Raw genomic sequence first — 20085 nt, 5'->3', positions numbered from 1 at the left:
TTTTGTGCATGGTGTGATGTATGGGTCCTGTTTCATTTTTTTTGCAAAAGGATATCCAGTTATGCCAGCACCATTTGTTAAAAAGACTATCTTTTCTCCAATTAACTGACACTGGGCCTTGGTCAAATATCAGCTGCTCTTCTCAATTCTGTTCCATTGGTCTATGTGGCTGTTGTTATACCAGTACCAGGCTGTTTTGACTACTGTGGCTGTATATGTTCTAAAATCAGGTAGAGTGAGGCCTCCCACTTTCTTCTTCTTTTTCAGTAATGCTTTACTTATCTGGGGCTTCTATCCCTTCCATATGAAGTTGGTGATTTGTTTCTCCATCACATTAAAAAATGTCATTGGAATTTGGTTCAGAAGTGCATCATATGTATACATGGCTTTTGGTAGAACAGACATTTTTACTATGTTAAGTCTTCCTATCCATGAGCAAGGTATGTTTTTCCACTTATGTAGGTCCCTTTTAGTTTCTTGCACTAGTACTTTGTAGTTTTCTTTTTATAGGTCTTTTACATCTTTGGTAAGATTTATTCCTAAGTATTTTATCTTCTTGGGGGCTACTGTGAATGGTATTGATTTGGTGATTTCCTCTTCAATGTTCTTTTTGTTGATGTAGAGGAATCCAACTGGTTTTTGTATGTTTATCTTGTAACCTGAGACTCTGCCGAACTCTTTTATTAGTTTCAGCAGTTTTCTGGAGGATTCCTTAGGGTTTTCTGTGTATAAGATCATGTCATCTGCAACTAGAAATAATTTTACTTCTTCCTTGCCAATCCAGATGCCCTTTATTTCTTTGTCTAGCCTAATTGCTCTGGCTAGGACCTCTACAACAATGTCGAATAAGAGTGATGATCAAGGGCATTCTCAAGGGAAATGCTTTCAGGGTCTCTCCATTTAGAATGATGTTGGCTGTTGGCTTTGTGTAGATGCCGTTATTGTGTTGAGGAATTTTCTTTCAATTCCTATTTTGCTAAGAGTTTTTATCACGAATGGGTGTTGGACTTTGTCAAATGCCTTTTCTGCATCAATTGATAAGATCATGTGGTTTTTGTCTTTTGTTTTATTTATATGGTGGATTACATTAATGGTTTTTCTAATATTGAACCAACCTTGCATACCTGGTATAAATCTCACTTGGTCGCGGTGGATTATTTTTTTGATATGTTATTGAATTCTATTGGCTAGAATTTGTTGAGGATTTTTGCATCTATGTTCATGAGGGATATAGGTCTGTAATTTTCTTTTTTGTGTGTTGTCTTTACCTGGTTTTGATATCAGGGATATGGTGGCTTCATAGAATGTGTTAGGTAGTATTCCATCATTTTCTATGCTTTGAAATACCTTTAGTAGTAGTGGTAACTCTTCTCTGAAAGTTTGGTAGAACTGTGCCCTGAAGCCATCTGGGCCAGGGCTTTTTTATGTTGGGAGTTTTTTGATTACCTTTTCAATCTCTTTTTTTTGTTATGGGTCTATTTAGTTGTTCTACTTCTGACTGTGTTAGTTTAGGTAGGTAGTGTTTTTCTAGGAATTCATCCATTTCTTCTAGGTTTTCAAATTTGTTAGAGTACAATTGTTCGTAATACTCTGATATGATTCTTTTAATTTCAGTTGGGTCTGTTGTGATATGGCCCATCTCGTTTCGGGTTATTTTTTTCCTTTCCTTTATTTCTTTAGTCAATCTGACCAATGGTTTTCAATTTTGTTAATGTTTTCCAAGAACCAGCTTTTGGCTTTGTTAATTCTTTCAATTGTTTTTCTGTTCTCTAATTCATTTAGTTCAGCTCCAATTTTTATCATTTGTTTTCTTCCGGTGCCTGATGGATTCTTTTGTTGCTCGCTTTCTATTTTTTTAAGTTGTAGGGACAGTTCTCTGATTTTGGCTCTTTCTTCTTTATGTATGTGTGCATTTATCGATATACATTGGCCTCTGAGCACTGCTTTTGCTGTGTCCCAGAGGTTTTGATAGGAAGTGTTTTCATTCTCGTTGCATTCTATGAATTTCTTTATTCTGTCCTTAATGTCTTCTATAACCCAGTCTTTTTTCAGCAGGGTATTCTTCAGTTTCCAAAGATTTGATTTCTTTTCCCTGGTTTTTCTGTTATTGATTTCTAGTTTTATGGCCTTATGGTCTGAGAAGATGGTTTGTAATATTTCAATGTTTTGGATTCTGCAGAGGTTTGTTTTATGACCTAATATGTGATCTAGTCTAAAGAATGTTCCATGTGTGCTAGAAAAAAAAGTATACTTTGCAGCTGTTGGGTGGAGTGTTCTGTACAAGTCAATGAGGTCAAGTTGGTTGATTGTAACAATTAGGTCTTCCGTGTCTCTATTGAGCTTCTTAGTGGAAGTCCTGTCTTTCTCCGAAAGTGGTGTGTTGAAGTCTCCTACTGTAATTTTGGAGGTGTCGATCTCACTTTTCAGTTCTGTTAAAGTTTGTTTTATGTATCTTGCAACCCTGTCATTGGGTGCATAAATATTTAATATGGTTATATCTTCCTGGTCAATTGTCCCTTTAATCATTACGTAGTGTCCTCCTTTATCCTTTGTGGTGGATTTAACTTTAAAGTCTATTTCTTCAGAAATTAATATTGCTACTCCAGTCTTTTTTGATTGTTGTTTGCTTGATATATATTTTTTCTATTCTTTGAGTTTTAGTTTGTTGTGTCTCTAAAGTGTGTCTCTTGTAGGCAGCATATAGACAGATCATGTTTTTTTATCCAGTCTGAGACTCTCTGTCTCTTTATTGGTGCATTTAGTCCATTTACATTCAGCATAATTATAGATAAGTATGTGTTTAGTGGTGTGATTCTGATGCCCTTTTATATGTGTGGTTGACAATTTCATTTTTCCACTTCTTTATGCTGAGACGTTTTTCTTTGTAAAGTGTGTGTTCCTCATTTTCATAGTAGTTGAATTTGTTTGCTGAGTCGTTATGTATTTCTTGGTTTTTATTATGAGTTATGAAATTGTTAGACCTCTTTGTGGTTACCTTAATATTTACCCCTATTTTTCTAAGTAAAAACCTAACTTGTATCGTCCTGTATCGCCTTTTTTTCCTCTCCATATGTCAGTTCTATGCCTCCTGTGTTGGTATCAATTGCCTTATCCTCCAACTCCCCCACTCTGCATTCCAGTTGTTCGATTGTGCTCCTCTGACTCCCTATTGAGTTGTCTAATTCTGTAATTTTACTGTTAATCTTTTGGATTACTGAATGCTGTCTCTCTATGGATTCTTGCAGCTTATTAATTTTTCCACTATGTTCTTGAATAATCTTTTTGATTTCTTCAACTGCTTTATCAGTGTGTTCCTTGGCTTTTTCTGTTGGTTGCCTTATTTCATTTCTGAGGTCATCCCTGATGTCTTGAAACATTCTGTAAATTAGTTTTTTATGTTCTGCATCTGGCAATTCCAGATTGTATCTTCATTTGGGAAAGATTTTGATTCTTTATTTTGGGGAGTTGTAGAGGCAATCATGGTGTGCTTCTTTATGTGGTTTGATATTGACTGCTGTCTCCGAGCCATCTATAAGATATTGTAGTGATTTATTTTATATTTGCTCACTGAGTCTTGTTTTGTTTTCTTTCAATATACATAGATGGGTAACTAGATTGTGCTGTCTTGATTGTGATAGCCTTTGAATCACTTATGTCCTGTTACCAGGTGGTTTGGGCTGTTACCAGATATATAAGCATAAGAGTCCATTCACTATTCTTGAATAGAATCTGATTTTGGGTCACCAAGTGTGTGGTGTAGACTGTCACCTATTCATTTAGAGGAGTAGTGGTACAAGTTGTGTGCACCAGATTCTAGTAGCAGCAGGAGGTCACACTCCAGGACAGAATGCTGACAGCCTTTCCCCAAGTGCCAGTGAGGTAGGTGTGTCTCTATTCCTAAAGCACTTTGGTGGGTGGGCTCTGCAGCTGTACCTTATGCACCCAGTGCATGTACTTGTACAGACTGGTAGGTGTCACTATCGCCAGACCCCTTTGGCAGGAGGCTATGTGGTTTGGGTGGAGCTTCATCTCTCAGTTCCCCGTTGTGGGTCAGTGAGGGCTCTGTTTAATAGGTAGAGATAGCAGACTTGGAAAACTTGTCTTTCCAGTAACCTGCTAAAACAATTACAGTCAGATCACTATCAGAATTGCCTTTGCATTATAATAGCCACCTTGTTCCCTGAAGGGATGAAATTAAAGACTGTGGATCTCATATGCTTGGCTGGAGCTGGTTCTGTATTTTTAGTCCAATTTTGGGAAGTCAGGGAAGGATTTTTGGTCCCTGGGTTTTTTGTAGCTGCTTCTCTCAGGGCAGGAGAATGGGTTAAGAAAAGAAAAAAAAAAAAAAAAACACAGAGCACTTCACTTCCTGGCCCAGGAAATTCTGAAATTAATGAAGTGGCCTGGGAAGGGAGGGGAGGGAGCAGATAGATAGGAGAGAGTAGCACCCAGGAATATAGACAAAGTTACTTATCTTGCTTGGTGATGACTGTTTTATCTGTGATTCCCAAGGGGTGTGTAGCCTGTGTGCGCTGGCTGGGTCGAGATTGCCCCCGAGGGTCAGGTCCCTGTCCTGTGCTTGTGCTATCTCAGAAGACGTGGTCAGTTCCTCTGCTCCCAGTCCAAAGCCCAGCACCAAGGTTCCCCAGCTGGGACGCCACACTCCAGGCTCCAAAAGCAGTCTCTGCCTCCTGGTGACTTCTCCTCCTGTCAGCCGTGTCACTGTGCTGCCTGCATGCACTGGCTGGGCTTCCCCCCAGGTCAATTCAGGGAGCAGCTAGGGCTGCGTCCCGTGTTTTCGCCATCTCAGGATGCCGTGCTCAGCTCCCCTGCTCCCAGTCCAAAGCCCAGTGCCAGGGTTTTCTGACTGGGACACTGGCTCCAGGCTCTGAAAACAGTCGCTGCTTCCCCGTGGTTGCTCGTTCTCTCATTTGCTACATCAGTGTGCAGCCTGCTTGTGCTGGGTGAGTCTCTATGAGGTTACCCCAAGGGTCTAGGGGTTAGGGCTGTGTCCCGTGCCTGCCCTACCTCAGCAAGCTGCAATCAGCCCCGCCATTTGGCACCAGGAAACCGCGAGGGCTCAATGCTGTGGTGTCGGATGCCGGCTCCCGAGGCAGTTGCTGCTTCGGGACACAGCTTTTCACTCACCTGTCACTCAGGTCAACTCTTTAGATCTGTGTTTGATGGTCAGGGTTCATAGATTGTCACGTATGTGATCAATTCACTTGTTTTCCCGAGTCTTTGCCACAAGAGGGTTCTGAGGTAGCGTCTACCTAGTCAGCCATCTTGGCCCCGCCTCTCCATTTTCAACTTTAAAGAAGCATTGAAATGTTAATACAATCTGAGTCCATTCCTTGCATGTTAAAAAGGAAGTTATAGCAAATGGAGAAATAATTTGGTGGGATTTTAGTTGTATTTTTTAGTTCTTATTTTATCACTATATTAGTTTTCTTTGTCATACACATGTGAAAAATAATGGCTAATATACTGTTATTTCATTCAATATACTGTAGAAACTAATAGAGAACTTTGACACTCAAGACAAAATGTTCAGGGGAAATTTTAAAAAAAGGGCAATTAATTATTTTCTAGACTGAGAGGTAACAGTGTTTTGTCATAGGTCTTTTTTATTCTTTGAGTATTCAATTGCTTCATAAAACATTTTCATATATTATACACTTGTATGTCTTTTCCATTTTTTTTTACGTTATGAATACAAAAACAATCCTCAGGTTTTGATATTTAATAATTGAGGCTGTTAATAGAGAAATTTGAAACCAAAAATTAAATGCTGATTAATCAATTGTGGTAAAATATGAAATTATTTTTTCTCTGAAAATAAGTAAATTATCTTAGTAAATGAGATCTGACTTCATAATATAATGTTTAAATCACAGAATATCTGTCAATCTATATAAAAAAGGATCTGTTAGCCTTGGTTAGTTTAGTAAAAAAATTCATTTAGGATATTAAAGTGATAGCTTGCTGCATAAATTACTACAAAGAGCCTGTATTAATATAAAAATTCTATTCAGAACAAGGGAAGCTATTTCCTTGTTCTGTTATTTCTTGCTCAGTAGCATACTACCCCAAACTTAATATTTTATGAAAGAAGAATTTTTTTTTTTTTTTTTTTTATCATTAGCTTTCATGGTCCTGGGGTTGATAGTTTCACGCAGAGATTTCTTGACTAAAGTTCTTCGTCAGATGAGTACATCAGATGGTGCTTGAGCCATCCAGAAAGGCTAGATTTCTAAGTTGTCTTACTTACACAGACATGGCTGGCAATTAATGCTGGAAACCACCTATTGGTTCAGCTGTAGTTGTCTATAGGAACAGTTACATATGGCTTTTCTATGAGACTTGAGTTTCCACAGGATGGAAGCAAAATTTTGATAAACAGCATTCCAAGAGCAAACGTCATGAGTGTGAACATTCTGAGGCTAACAGATCCTTTTTTATATAAATAGATTGATAGATATTCTGTGATTTAAATACGATATAAAGTCAGATCTCATTTACTAAGATAATTTACTTATTTTCAGAGAAAAAATAATTTCATATTTTACCACAACTGATAATCAGTATTTAATTTTCTGTAGGACCTATTCTCAGAAGTCCCTGAATGTCACTTCTGCCATTCTTTAGGTCAAGAAATTCACTAGGGATGGCCAGTTTTCAAGGGGAATTAACCTCCAGTTGTTGATTGCAGGTTTAGCAACGGATCTGCACACCTCTTACTATCTCATAATAGTCAGTGGTTTCTCAGATCAAATGTTCAGTACTGATTTGGCTAGGTCCACTTGCTGATAGCACAACAGAAGCATATGTAAAGAAGGACTTCTTGCAATTATGTCATGTGAGTGAATATAAATTCATTCACTTTAGAGAAATGTAAGTGCTATATCTTCATTCTTTTTACCATGTGAATTTCTTCTATGCAAAAAGGTGAATAGATTTGTCCTGTTTTATTTCATAATTTGGAACAAGATCTAAAATGTAAATGTCAAACAAACATATTTAATTTAGAAGAAATTAAAATAATTAGAGCCTTCCAAAACTAGAACACTCTATCTCAGAAATTTTTATCTTTTATTATCACTGTAACTACAGTTTTATTTATCACCTATTAAAGAAATAATAGATGCTTCTTTTAGATGATTTCATAAGTTCCTTGCATCTGTATGTACTAATGATTTCAGTAAGATAACTGTTATGGATTGAATTGCATCCCCCAAAATTATGTGTTGTGAGTCCTAAACTCTAGTCCTGTGGTGGAGCTCTGGTGACTTAATGGTTAAGTGTTTGGCTGCTAACCACTAATGTGGCCGTATCTCTCCACATAACCATAAATAGTGTTATTACAAAACTCTTTATTATTTTGCTGTTATATGGAAAATGACACCTTTTTTTTTTTTTTAACTATCTAATATATTCATGGAAACCCTGGTGGCATAATGGTTAAGTGCTACAGCTGCTCACCAAAGGGTCAGCAGTTCAAATCCACCAGGTGCTCCTTGGAAACTCTATGGGCAGTTCTACTTTGTCCTATAGGGTCGCTATAAGTCAGAATCGACTTGACGGCACTGGGTTTGTTTTTTTTTTTTTTAAATATATTCACTTAAGTAATTTTATCATCAATGGATTCCTTTAGGATGATGGTTTACAGATCCTGGAACACCTAGCTATTTCTAGAAATACACTATTACTCACAGACATGAGCCACTGCAATTTAAAAACCACTGCTTAGGAAAGCTAGGCAATATTTATAAAAGATAATCAGTCTCGTCTCTTAGTTATTTGATAGCTATTAAACAGTCTGCTAAAATTCTACACAAATGAAATGAGAACTGGCAAATGTTCAAACCAAGAATAATCAGACTAAAAAATATTTTTTGTGATGAATTGTCACACACAGAACCTATGTAAAAGATGGTGCGAAATAAATGATATTAAAATCTGTTTAAAATTAGCACAAGCAATTCAGCAATATACAATAGCTCTTCATAAGCAATTTCAAGTATGTTACTATTGAATTCAATTTGAAAATGACTCTCTAATATATTAATGGAAACATTTAAATTTATTCCATGTAACTTGATCAGAAATATTAGTAGAACATTAGATTTAGATATTATATCAATATTTTATGATGGGCTTATTTTTCGGGGCAATGTGTGCCAGATTAAATCTTGGAAGGAAATTGATGTACCATTTGATTCTGTAATTATTGACTTGGCCCTGGACACGCTGCTTACGTAGATAGTTATGACTGAAACTTGATTGCCCAGCTGTTGCTGGCACATAGAAAGACTATGTAACTGAGCAATGGTTTCAACCCCCTATCCCAGATTATCTGACTGATCGAAGCAGATATGATAGATTGTTAGAATTTTGAGATTTTTTAAATGAACCTATTAAAAATCCTTTATATGTATATGCCTCATTGTAGTTTTAGTGACCTTGCAGTGGCAGCATAAATTAGAGGAAGCACACATTTCTATCTGATCATGTTTAGAATTAACTTTATTCTCCCCTAAATATTATGGGAGAACAGACAAATTGTGAGATGACATCAAAGACATCATACATAAAGAAAGAAAAAAGGTCATTAAAAAGAAAGAAAAGAACAAAATGGACATCAGAAGAGACTCTGAAGCTTTCTCTTGGATATAGAGTAGCTAAAGTGAATGGAAGAAATGATAAAGTAAAAGAGGTCAACAGAAGATTTGAAAAGGCAGGTGAAGAAGACAAAGTAAAGTATAATAATGAAATGTGCAAAGACCTGGAGTTAGAAACCAAAAGGGAAGAATACGCTCAGCAGTTCTCAAGCTGAAAGAACTGCAGAAAAAAGTCAAGCCTTTGAGTTGCAATACTGAAGAATTCTAAGGGCAAAATATTGAAGGATGCAGGAGTTATCAAGAGAAGATGGAAAGAATACACAGAGTCCCTGAACCAAAAAGAATTGGCTGACATTTAATCATTTAAGGATGTTGAATATGATTAAGAATTGATGATACTGAAGAAAGAAGTCTAAGCTGTACTGAAGGCTTTGGCAAAAACACGGTCAAGGAATTGACTGAGTACCATTTGAGATGTTTCAACAAACGAATGCAACACTGGAAATGCTCAGTAGTCTATGCCAAGAAATTTGGAAAACTGCTACCTGGCCAGCCAACTAGAAGAGACCCATATAAGTGCCCGTTGCAAAGAAAGATTCAGTGGAATGCGGAAATGATGGAACGACATCATTACTCTCTCATGGGAATAAAATTTTGCTGAAGATAATCCAAAGCACTTGCAGCGTACGTTGACAGTGAACTGGCAGAAATGCATGCTAGGTTCAGAAGAGGATGTGGAACAGGCATATCATTGCTGACATCAGATGGATCTGGGCTGAAGACAGAATGCCAGAAAGACATTTACATATGTTTTATTGTCTATGCAAAGGCATTCAACTTTGTGGATCATAACAAATTATGGATAACATTGTAAAGAATGGGAATTTCAAAACACTTAATTGTGTTCATGCAAAAACTGTACATAGACCAAGAGGCAGTTGTTCCTACAGAACAAGGGGATGCTGCGTAATTTAAAATCAGAAAAGGTGTGTGTTAAGGTTGTATCTTTTCACTATATTTATTCAATCTCTACATTGAGCAAATAATCCAAAAATCTGGACAAAGTAAAGAAGAATGCAGCATCAAAATTGGAGGAAGAGTCATCAACAACCTGCAGTATGCAGATGACACAACCTTGCTTGCTGAAAGAGAAGATGACTTGAAGCACATGCTGATGAAGATCAAAGACTACAGCTTTCAGTATGGATTGCACCTCAACATAAAGAAGACAAAAATTCTTACTACTGGTCCAGTAAGCAACATCATGATAAACGGAGAAAATATTGAAGTTGTTAAGGATTTCATTTTACTTGGATCCACAATCAGTGTCCATGGAAGCAGCATTCAAATCAGAGAACATATTTGCATTGGGCAAATCTGCTGCAAAAGATCTCTTTAAAGTGTTAAAAAGCTAAGATGTCACTATAAGGACGAAGGTGTGTCTGACCCAAACCATGGTATTTTCAGTTGCCTTATATGAATATGAAAGCTGGACAATGAATAAGATAAACTGCACAAGAATGGATGCCTTTGAATTATGTTGTTGGGAAGAATATTTGATATACAGTAGACTGCCAGAAGAAAGAACAATTCTGTTTTGGAAGAAGTATACCCAGAATGTTCCTTAGAAGTGAGGATGACAAGACTTCATCTCATTTACTTTGTACATGTTATTAGGAGGGACCAGTCCCTGGAGAAGGACATCATGCTTGGCAAAATAGAGGTCGGGGAAAAAAAGGAAGGTCCTCAACGAGATGGATTAACACAGTGGTTCCAACAGTGGGCTCAAACATAGCAACAGTTGAGAGGATGGTAGAGTCCTGGGCAGAGTTTTGTTCAATTGTACATAGAGTCGCTATGATTCAGAACTGACTCAACAACACCTAACAATTACAACACAAGTATTAATAAATGAAAATCTAGATATAAGGAACACAGATGTTAAACAGTAAAACATCAAGAACAAGGAAATCACCCGGGTATTCGTAACACTATTTTGGTGAATCAAGAGAATAATATGCTACATTTTCATAGAATTTAGAGAGCTCATTAAAATGACACTGGCATATGTTTTAGATACACAAATATTTTGGATTGAAAATAGTAATTTTTAATTTTTTTTCATGATGTTAATACCATTTCGGTTTGAATATGAAATAAATCTTATTTACCTAGTAAGAGACGCCATTTTCAACTTGGCTTCTATTTAATTTTCCTTTTCCAAACAAGACAACTTATAAATTCTTGACAGAAGGTTCTGAGGACAGAAGCAGCATACATCCTTGTTGGTTGATGGCATATTTTGTAGGATGTATTCATGAGTTGGCAGAGACAGAGGCCACATAGCCTGGCGTAGTTGGTTATCATGTCTCAGGAAATGAAGAGACTCCCAAGGCATTATGAATTCTCAGCCATTAATATTGGTTTGCCAAAATGTCAGTTATATAAACTGACATTTTGGCAAAGGCAGCATTTTTGCTTATCCTTCTACTGGTTGCTTCTGAAATTCCATTAAAAGTAAAATGTATTCTCAGTTACTCACTACTAAAGTGTCAGGCTTTCATTTAAGACACAAAAATTATCACTAGTTTGGTGTGATGATAACGTACATTCATTACACTTCAAATTATAAAATTATATACTTTGGTTTTTAGCTGTGAAAATACTGTGAAATGGAGAATTTTGTTTCCTAAAAGTAGCAGCCATTCAAATGGCTGTAATTTTGTGTGTAAAATTGTCCTATAAATTATATAAAGAAAATTTAACATTTATAAATATTAAAAGACACACACACAAAAAAAACCTGTTGCTATCAAGTTGATTCTGACTCACAGAGATCATATAGGACAGAGTAGAACTGCCCCATTGGGTTTCCAAGGAGTGGCTGGTGGATTTGAACTTCCAACCTTTTGGTTAGCAGCCAAGTTCTTAACCACTGAGCCACAAGGGCTTATTAATATTACAGGACATTTATTCCACATTGTGTACAACCTCATAGTGCAGTGACTGCAGGCATTTAAGGGTGATTCTGCATGAAAATATCATGAGAAATCAAACCCTTGCATGAGAAGCATGATAATGAATCTGATATAGGTACTGGGATTTGAGGATTAGTCAGTGTAGGAAAATACTATTTTAGGATTTTAGTGACATCTCCTTTTTCAGTTATTTGCATTTTTAAAAAGATCTTGTTACCTTACAAATGACCTCAGATGTATGAACATACCCAGCGCATGTATCTATCATGTCTTTATAAGTTTGTCTTTGTTTATTTGTTTGCTTGTTTGTTTTTACAAGGACACAAGTATAGAAACCCAAAGGTACAATGATTAAATCGCCCCCTGGAGTTGGTTGGGACCTAACAACCAACTGGAGCTGGCTGGTTGGATAAGAGTTAAGTTTCAAGTTATTTTATGATGGTTAGAATAAAAGGCTGCTGCAGAGCATAAAATCCTTAAGTATGAGATTAGAGAAGCACAGCATACAATTGTTGTTGTTAGATGCCGTCAGGTTGGTTCCAACTCATAGCAATCCTATGTACAACAGAACAAAATATTTCCCAGTCCTGCACCATCCACACAATCATTCTGTGTTTGAGCCCCTTGTTGCAGCCACTTGTTAATCCACTTGGTTGAGGGTCTTTGTCTTTTTCGCAGACCCTCTACTTTACCAAGCATGTCCTCCATGGGCTTATGGTAGCAAACATAAAATAGGTATATTTGGTATATCGAAAATAGTCTATGGGTATTAGGTGAAATGTAGAATAAGACTATAAGGCCCAAGCATGAAAAAATATTTTTTTCTTTGCCCCCACTATCCATTTAAACTGTCAGTATCCTTTCTGTCCTTATTCCAGATGAAAGCTTAAGAAATTTCCAAAGTAATTTGATCTCATTAAAGTGGCATCTGAATATGCCACCTTGTCTCTTTTACCGAATGAATATAACTATAAAGCCTGAATTGAATGCTATTCGAGAACTCTGAAAGGTAAATAACAGCCAGCAGGACTGTGAAGTATAACATTTGGAGTACCATTGAATTGTCTGAGTTTACTGTTTTACTTTTCTCTGTACCCACTCTATTTTTGCTATGCTTGAATTTAGCATGGAACAATATGGTACAGACACATAGAACTCCAAGAGAAGCTTTCTGCTTTTGGATTAAGGAATAGGAAACTGAATTCCTAAAGGTCAGAGAGAATGGAGGAAATCTATATATTTTTTTCTTTGTTGTTTCCTCTTTTTCTGTTCTGTCATGCCCCAGCCCTTAGGCAATTCAATGGTATTAGCAGTAATAGTGAACAGCAGAGAGAGAAATAATATATTAGCTATAAGGGAACAATGGTAATGTTCATATCCTAATTCTTGTTCGTAGTATAATTCAAATCATTGTAGATTTCTCATCAGAAACCATGTGTTCCACTGGAATTGGGACAACACTAAATTCTAGATCTAGTGAAAATATCCATCAGGAATGAAGGTGAATAAAGATATTCCCTGATGGAAAAAAAAAAAGAATGTCCAGCCATCAGTCATGCTCTGGAATTGTTAGTAAAGAAAGTTCTTCAAGCAGAAGGGCAACGATACCAGATGGTAACCTAAAATATCAGAAAGAAAGGAAAGAAGAGAAACAGAAATGGTAAATATCTAGTTAAATGTAATTTACTCTTAGTAACCCATCAGTCAAAGAGGAAGCATCGGTGGGATCAAAAAAATATTTTAAATTCAACAAAAATATAAAAAGATTCTTTCAAACATCATGGGATGAAACTATAACAATGCGTTGGGTGTAATTTATAGCATTCCATGCTTATAGTAAAAAAAGTTAAAATAATAAAAAAGAATGGTCTGAAAATTAAGCTTTTACTTTAAGAAACTACAAAAAAGAACAAAAGGAAACCAAATCCAGCAGAAGGATGAAAATAATAGTGGTAAAAGAATGAATCAATGAAATTAGAAATAAAAAAGCAGAAGTAAATTAGAATCAATGAAACCCAAACTAGCACTGGTAACCGTACCTTCTCAGTAACACAAAGAAGATAGTAAACATACTTGCAAGCCTTATCTCACTGTACAGAAGCTGAAAGACAAAAAAGTTTCAAACAATCACTCCTCCAGGAAGCATCCCCTCATATGAATGGCTTTCAACATTCAAATGTGGCCCAGCCATATCCTTGTTTTTTAGGCAGTTGTACCAGTATCTGCCGAGATGCCAGAATTTACTAACATGGCTCAAATGCCTGCCAGTAAACCTCCAGGGCAGAAAATGTAACTGGAATATGCATGTCCCAGAAAATGTAAAAAGGTTATTACAATAACAAAATATAATCAAGTACATATAAAAAGAGGACATTTCATTTTGATAAAATGTGTAATTATAATAGCCACAATTTCAAAATGTATTAAAACAAAAGTAAGCAAAAACAAAATGAAAGAATGAGCTACCGTGTATAATATTTAAATATCTGCTGCATTCTGTAAAGGAGTCCCTGGGTGGTGTAAATGGTTAACGTGCCGTTCAACAAAAGATTGAAGGTTCAAGTCCAGCCAGAGGTGCCTCAGAAAAAAGTCCTGGAGATCTACTTTGGAAAAATTAGCCACTGAAAATGCTATTGTGAAAAGTTCTACTCTGACTCACATGTAGTCACCACAAGTCAGAGTTGGCTCAAGAACAAATGGTTATACTCAATAAAAGCTAAACAAATTTGACTAAAAATTAACAAATATATGGCTCACCATTTTAAAGATATTAAAATAGGAAAGACAGTCAAATATAGTAATTCTTAACTAAAGGTGGAAATAGTAAGACCATCTGTTTCCCACGCAGTCTCCCTCGCTCCACCTTGAGGATAAGATGTATCAAGGAGGTATAGACCCGTGAAGGAAACACAGGCATTAATCAAAAGGGTGGAATAGTATAAATTGTGTCGTACATGTTAGGTAAATTTCAAGGTAATGAAGTGAGATTTCTCAAAAAGCTAGGGTATTTTTGAGAGTGACAGATGAAAAATTAAGAAAATTACATAGTATTCTGTATTTATTTATTGCATAATAAATTAGATAATTACTGGTGTACTTTTGGAATACTTCTGTCCAAAAGCTATGCTTAAAATGTATTAACTATTTATAAAAATTAAAAATAACACAAAGGCCCAGTGTCAGTTAATTGGGGAAAAGATAGTCTTTTTAACAAATGGTGCTGGCATAACTGGATATCCATTTGCAAAAAAAAGAAACATGACCCATACCTCATACCATGCACAAAAACTAACTCCAAGTGGATCAAAGACCTAAACATAAAGACTAAAACAATAAAGATCATGGAAGGAAAAATAGGGACAATGTTAGGAGCCCTAATACAAGGCATAAACAGAATACAAAACATTACCAAAAATGACGAAGAGAAACCAGATAACTGGGAGCTCCTAAAAATCAAACACCTATGCTCATCTAAAGACTTCACCAAAAGAATAAAGAGACCACCTACAGGTTGGGAAAGAATTTTCAGCTATGACATCTCCGACCAGTGCCTGATCTCTAAAATCTGTATGATTCTGTTAAAACTCAAGCACAGAAAGACAAACAACCCAATCAAAAATTGGGCAAAGGATATGAACACGCACTTCACTAAAGAAGATATTCAGGCAGCTAACAGATACATGAGAAAATGCTCTCGATCATTAGCCATTAGAGAAATGCAAATTAAAACTACAATGAGATTCCATCTCACTCCAACAAGCCTGGCATAATCCAAAAAACACAAAATAATAAATGTTGGAGAGGCTGCGGAGAGATTGGAACTCTTATACACTGCTGGTGGGAATGTAAAATGGTAGAACCACTTTGGAAATCTATCTGGCATTTTCTTAAAAAGTTAGAAATAGAACTACCATAAAAAAAAAAAAAAAACATACAACCCAGAAATCCCACTCCTTAGAATACACCCTGGAGAAATAAGAGCCTTTACACAAACAGATATATGTACACCCATGTTTACTGCAGCTCTGTTAACAGTAGCAAAAAGCTGGAAGCAACCAAGGTGTCCATCAATGGATGAATGGTTAAATAAATTAAGGTATATTCACACAATGAAATACTACGCATCGATAAAGAACAGTGACGAATCTGTGAAACATTTCATAACATGGAGGAACCTGGAAGGCATTATGCTGAGCGAAATTAGTCAGAGGCAAAAGGACAAATATTGTATAAGACCACTGTTATAAGATCTGGAGAAATAGTATAAACTGAGAAGAACACATACTTTGGTGGTTACGAGGGGGGGAGGGAGGGAGGGTGGGAGAGGATTTTTTACTGATTAGTTAGTAGATAAGAACTACTTTAGGTGAAGGGAAGGACAGTACTCAATACACGGAAGGTCAGCTCAACTGGACTGGACCAAAAGCAAAGAAGTTTCCGGGATAAACTGAATGCTTCAAAGGTCAGTGGAGCAAGGGTGGGGGTTTGGGGACTATGGCTTAAGGGGACTTCTAAGTCAATTGGCAAAATAATTTCTATTATGAAAACATTCTGCATCCCACTTTGAAATGTGGTGTCTGGGGTCTTAAATGCTAACAAGCGGCCATCTGAGATGCATCAATTGATGTCAACCCACCTGGATCAAAGGAGAATGAAGAACACCAAAGTCACAAGGTAACTATGAGCCCAAGAGACAGAAAGGGCCACATGAACTAGAGACTTACATCATCCTGAGACCAGAAGAACTAGATGGTGCCCGGCCACAACCGATGACTGCCCTGACAGGGAACACAGCAGAGAACCCCTGAGGGAGCAGGAGATCAGTGGGATGCAGACCCCAAATTCTCATAAAAAGACCAGACTTAATGGTCTGACTGAGACTAGAGGAATCCCGGCGGTCATGGTCCCCAAACCTTCTGTTGGCCCAGAACAGGAACCATTCCCGAAGACAGCTCATCAGACATGGAAGGGACTGGACAATGGGTTGGAGAGAGATGCTGAGGAAGAGTGAGCTACTTGTATCAGGTGGACACTTGAGACTGTGTTGGCATCTCCTGTCTGGAGGGGAGATGGGAGGGTAGAGAGGGTTAGAAACTGGCAAAATTGTCACGAAAGGAGAGACTGGAAGGAGGGAGCGGTCTGACTCATTACGGGGAGAGTAAGTGGGAGTATGGAGTAAGGTGTATATAAGCTTATATGTGACAGACTGACTTGATTTGTAAACTTTCACTTAAAGCACAATAAAAATTATTAAAAAAATTTAAAATAACATCAATACATTTTTAAAAGATATAAACCTTTCTACTGATTACATTAAAAGCAAAAATATTTTATATATGTATATATATATTTGGCAATCTCAGTTCCTAATTATGTGTCACTAGTATTATTTGGGAGCCCTGGTGGCACAGTGGTTAAGCATTTAGCTGCTAACCAAAAGGTCAGCAGTTCGAATAGACAAGCTGCTTCTTAGAAATCTTGTGAGGCAGCTCTACTCTGTCCAATAGGGTTGACATTAGTAAGGATTGGCTTGATGGCAATGGGTTTAGTTTGTTTTTTTAGTATTATTTGAGTAATGCATAATTAATCTTTTATTCATTTTATTGCAGTCTTTAAGTTTGCAATTCGTGATTAGTTAAAATGAAATTGTTGACAACTTTAGCTGACTGTGTTATAGATGATGATAATATTAAAGATGCACATTGGTTTCTAAATTTAATGAAAACACTGTTTTAACCTCAACACCGTGCTTTACTAAGGTGTGTAATCATAAGGTGCGTAATCATATAGTCACAAAAAAAAAAAAAATTCAGTGCTAAAAGTTTTAACAAAAATTATCATTGCATTCACAAAATGGAGGTGGATTCAGCTTCGAGAAAAATTAATTTTAATTCCGTGACTTGTTTGAACAATTTAATCGATAGTGGATTTACCTTATAATTTCTTTTTTGAAGCATTTGATGACACTGATTGTGGCCAAATGCATTTTCCAAAGATGACTACACTAGTTCTCAGCCACACATGCATTTCTGCAATATGATCCTACCGTTCCCTCCCAGAGAGTGGAGTTTATTTCTTCATTCTCTTGAATCTGGGAGGGTCCTGTGACTGTTTGACCATTATATCCTTAATTGGCCAGGCAGCTTCCAGTTGCTTGGAAGCCAGATGTCAGTGAAGAAGTACTACGACCTTTAGACCAACGGGCTGGGAGAAGTTTCAGCAGTGTAGAAAGACAGCATGAGGTTAGAGAGGACAACCAAAAATCATATAGGCATCAAACATGGCACTGAGTAAGCTATCTTTGAAATAGATACTCCAACCACATCTACCTCTGCTGATTTCACATGAATAAGATACAAACTGCCCAGAAAGTTGTGCCCAGTTTTCTGACTCCAAAAAAAAATGTTAACAGAATAAAACAATTTTGTAAGGTACTAAATTTTTAGTTAGCTGACACGTAGCAGTAAATAACAAAACCACAGTTCTGTACATAGGATTGGGCTGCTACAGTAATAAAAACCTAAAGTATGATGTATGGGTTTTGGGCCAGGTGATGTGTATCTTTTGATGGGGATCTTAAAGGACATGAAAAAATTGTCATTGCAGGCTAGAGCAAAAACATGACTGTAGTTATATAGTGGCAAGAAGTTTGACAAAAGTGTTGCCTACAATAACAGAAAAAAAACAAATTAAAAACACCATATAAATAGTTCGAATTAACTGCCAGATCTGGCTAAAGAGATTTTCAGGAAGAATGCTGAAAGTGCTAAATGATTTCTTCTAGCAGCATATAGTGAGGAACCCTGGAGGCCCAGTGGCTAAGGACTTGACAGTTCAAACCCACCAGCCTCTTTGCTGGAGAAAGACATGACAGCCTGTTTTCCTAAGGATTTCAGCCTTGGAAAGCCTATGGCAATGAATTTTTTTTTTTTTTTTTTTTAGTTACAGATAGAAAGAAGTAAGCTATAGAAAAATATTTCAGTTTTCCAACAAATATTTGAGGAAATAGAAGGGAACCAAGACTTCCTGTATTTGAAAATAAAATTGATTTTCATTTTCAGCCTTTCCAGATGACAAAATATTTTCAAATTAAGAAATGGCTTCAGAACAAAGACCAAAGCGCAGGTAATACCAATAAATTGCAGCCTATGGTATGGCTACAAAACCTTTTGCTGAAAATTCAGGAAGTTTTAGACCTAGACTCCCAATTCCAAAATAACACTTTATGCAATATCTGATACAGGTAGACCTCATCTTAGAATTGGGTTCCATTTCACAGAGTGCATCATAATTCTATTCTGACTTCAGTCAAATACTTCATTTATTTCTTTAGTTAGTTTTCTTTACTGTCTTTTATTGTCATTAATAACAAATCAACCACCCAATTTAAGAATTAAAGTATTACACATATTTTTTAAACTGATCTATCATCCCTCAGGCAACCACTCCTCTGAAATTAACTTTTATCATTTCTTAATTTTTAACAATTTACCACTTACGCATGAAATTCCACAATGTATATTGCCTAGCACTGTTTCATTTTTGAACGTTATAAAAATATTATCATACTGTTTGTACCTTCTGTAAATATTACAATCCTCATATACATCCATGTCGTGTGTAGCTTTAGTTTTTTTTTTTTTTTCCGTTTTTGTTGCTGTTTAATAATACACTGTGGGAATATATCACAAGTTAAAAACTAATCTAGGAACTGAAGGTAAGAAGTGACCACAAATCATTATCCTCAGTAAGTTTATATTCTAATGGAAGGTGACAGAAAATCAACAAATAAGTTGGTATGTATTATGTCAGATGGTGATAAGTACTACAGAGAAAAAGCAGGAAGAAAGTCCAATAGTGCTAAAACTGTGCTATTCATAGTCAAGGGATGGGTCATTAATAGACTTTTTAGCAAGGACTGAAAAGGGTGCAAAAGGGTGTACCAGGCAGAGGAAGTAGAAGATGCAGAGCTCTGAAACAGAAACATGTTTGGAGAGTTTAAAGAAAGAGACAAATTGGCCTGGATAAGGGTAAACAAAGGCAAGAGTGAAAAAAGTGTTGGCGATACTGGCTTTAGGATGAGGAGAATGGCAGAGGTGCAGCAGGTTTATGAAAGAGCTTTATAGGACATCGTAAAACTTCTGTTTCTAATAAGATAAAGCACTCCAGGGTTTTTAACAAAAGAAAAATTAGACCAACCTAAAACGAATACTCTGGATTCTGTTTTGAGAACAGACTGTAAGAGGTCAAGGATTTAATTACTTAGACCAGTTGGTGATTTATTCCTGGAATATGTTCTCGAATTTTAAACAGCATTTGCTTTCTGGTGGACTGGTTGTGGATTGTGAGAAAAAGAGAAAAGTTAAGGAAAAGACCTGATGCACCTAACGACAATAACAGTAACAATAATCATCATTAAGGTCCTTGGCTGGACAAAAGATGCCTTTGACCGGTAACCAAAAAGTTGGGTGTTTGAACAGACCCAA

The 20085-nt window shown here is 36.5% G+C and overlaps 1 protein-coding gene across 1 annotated transcript in view; it reads left to right on the top strand.

The window, feature by feature from the left end:
• LOC126077516 (uncharacterized) overlaps positions 1 to 20085 on the top strand; it is a 121886-nt gene that overhangs the window by 55520 nt on the left and 46281 nt on the right. The window contains exon 4 of the mRNA XM_049887055.1: positions 18661 to 18724. Coding sequence (XP_049743012.1) covers positions 18661 to 18724 — 64 coding nt within the window. The remainder of the gene's footprint in view (positions 1 to 18660; positions 18725 to 20085) is intronic.

This window comes from Elephas maximus, chromosome 5, assembly GCF_024166365.1.
Source record: "Elephas maximus indicus isolate mEleMax1 chromosome 5, mEleMax1 primary haplotype, whole genome shotgun sequence".
NCBI lineage: Eukaryota > Metazoa > Chordata > Mammalia > Proboscidea > Elephantidae > Elephas > Elephas maximus.
Note: the sequence above shows the minus strand (reverse complement) of the source record. Positions and strands in the feature narration are given on the sequence as shown.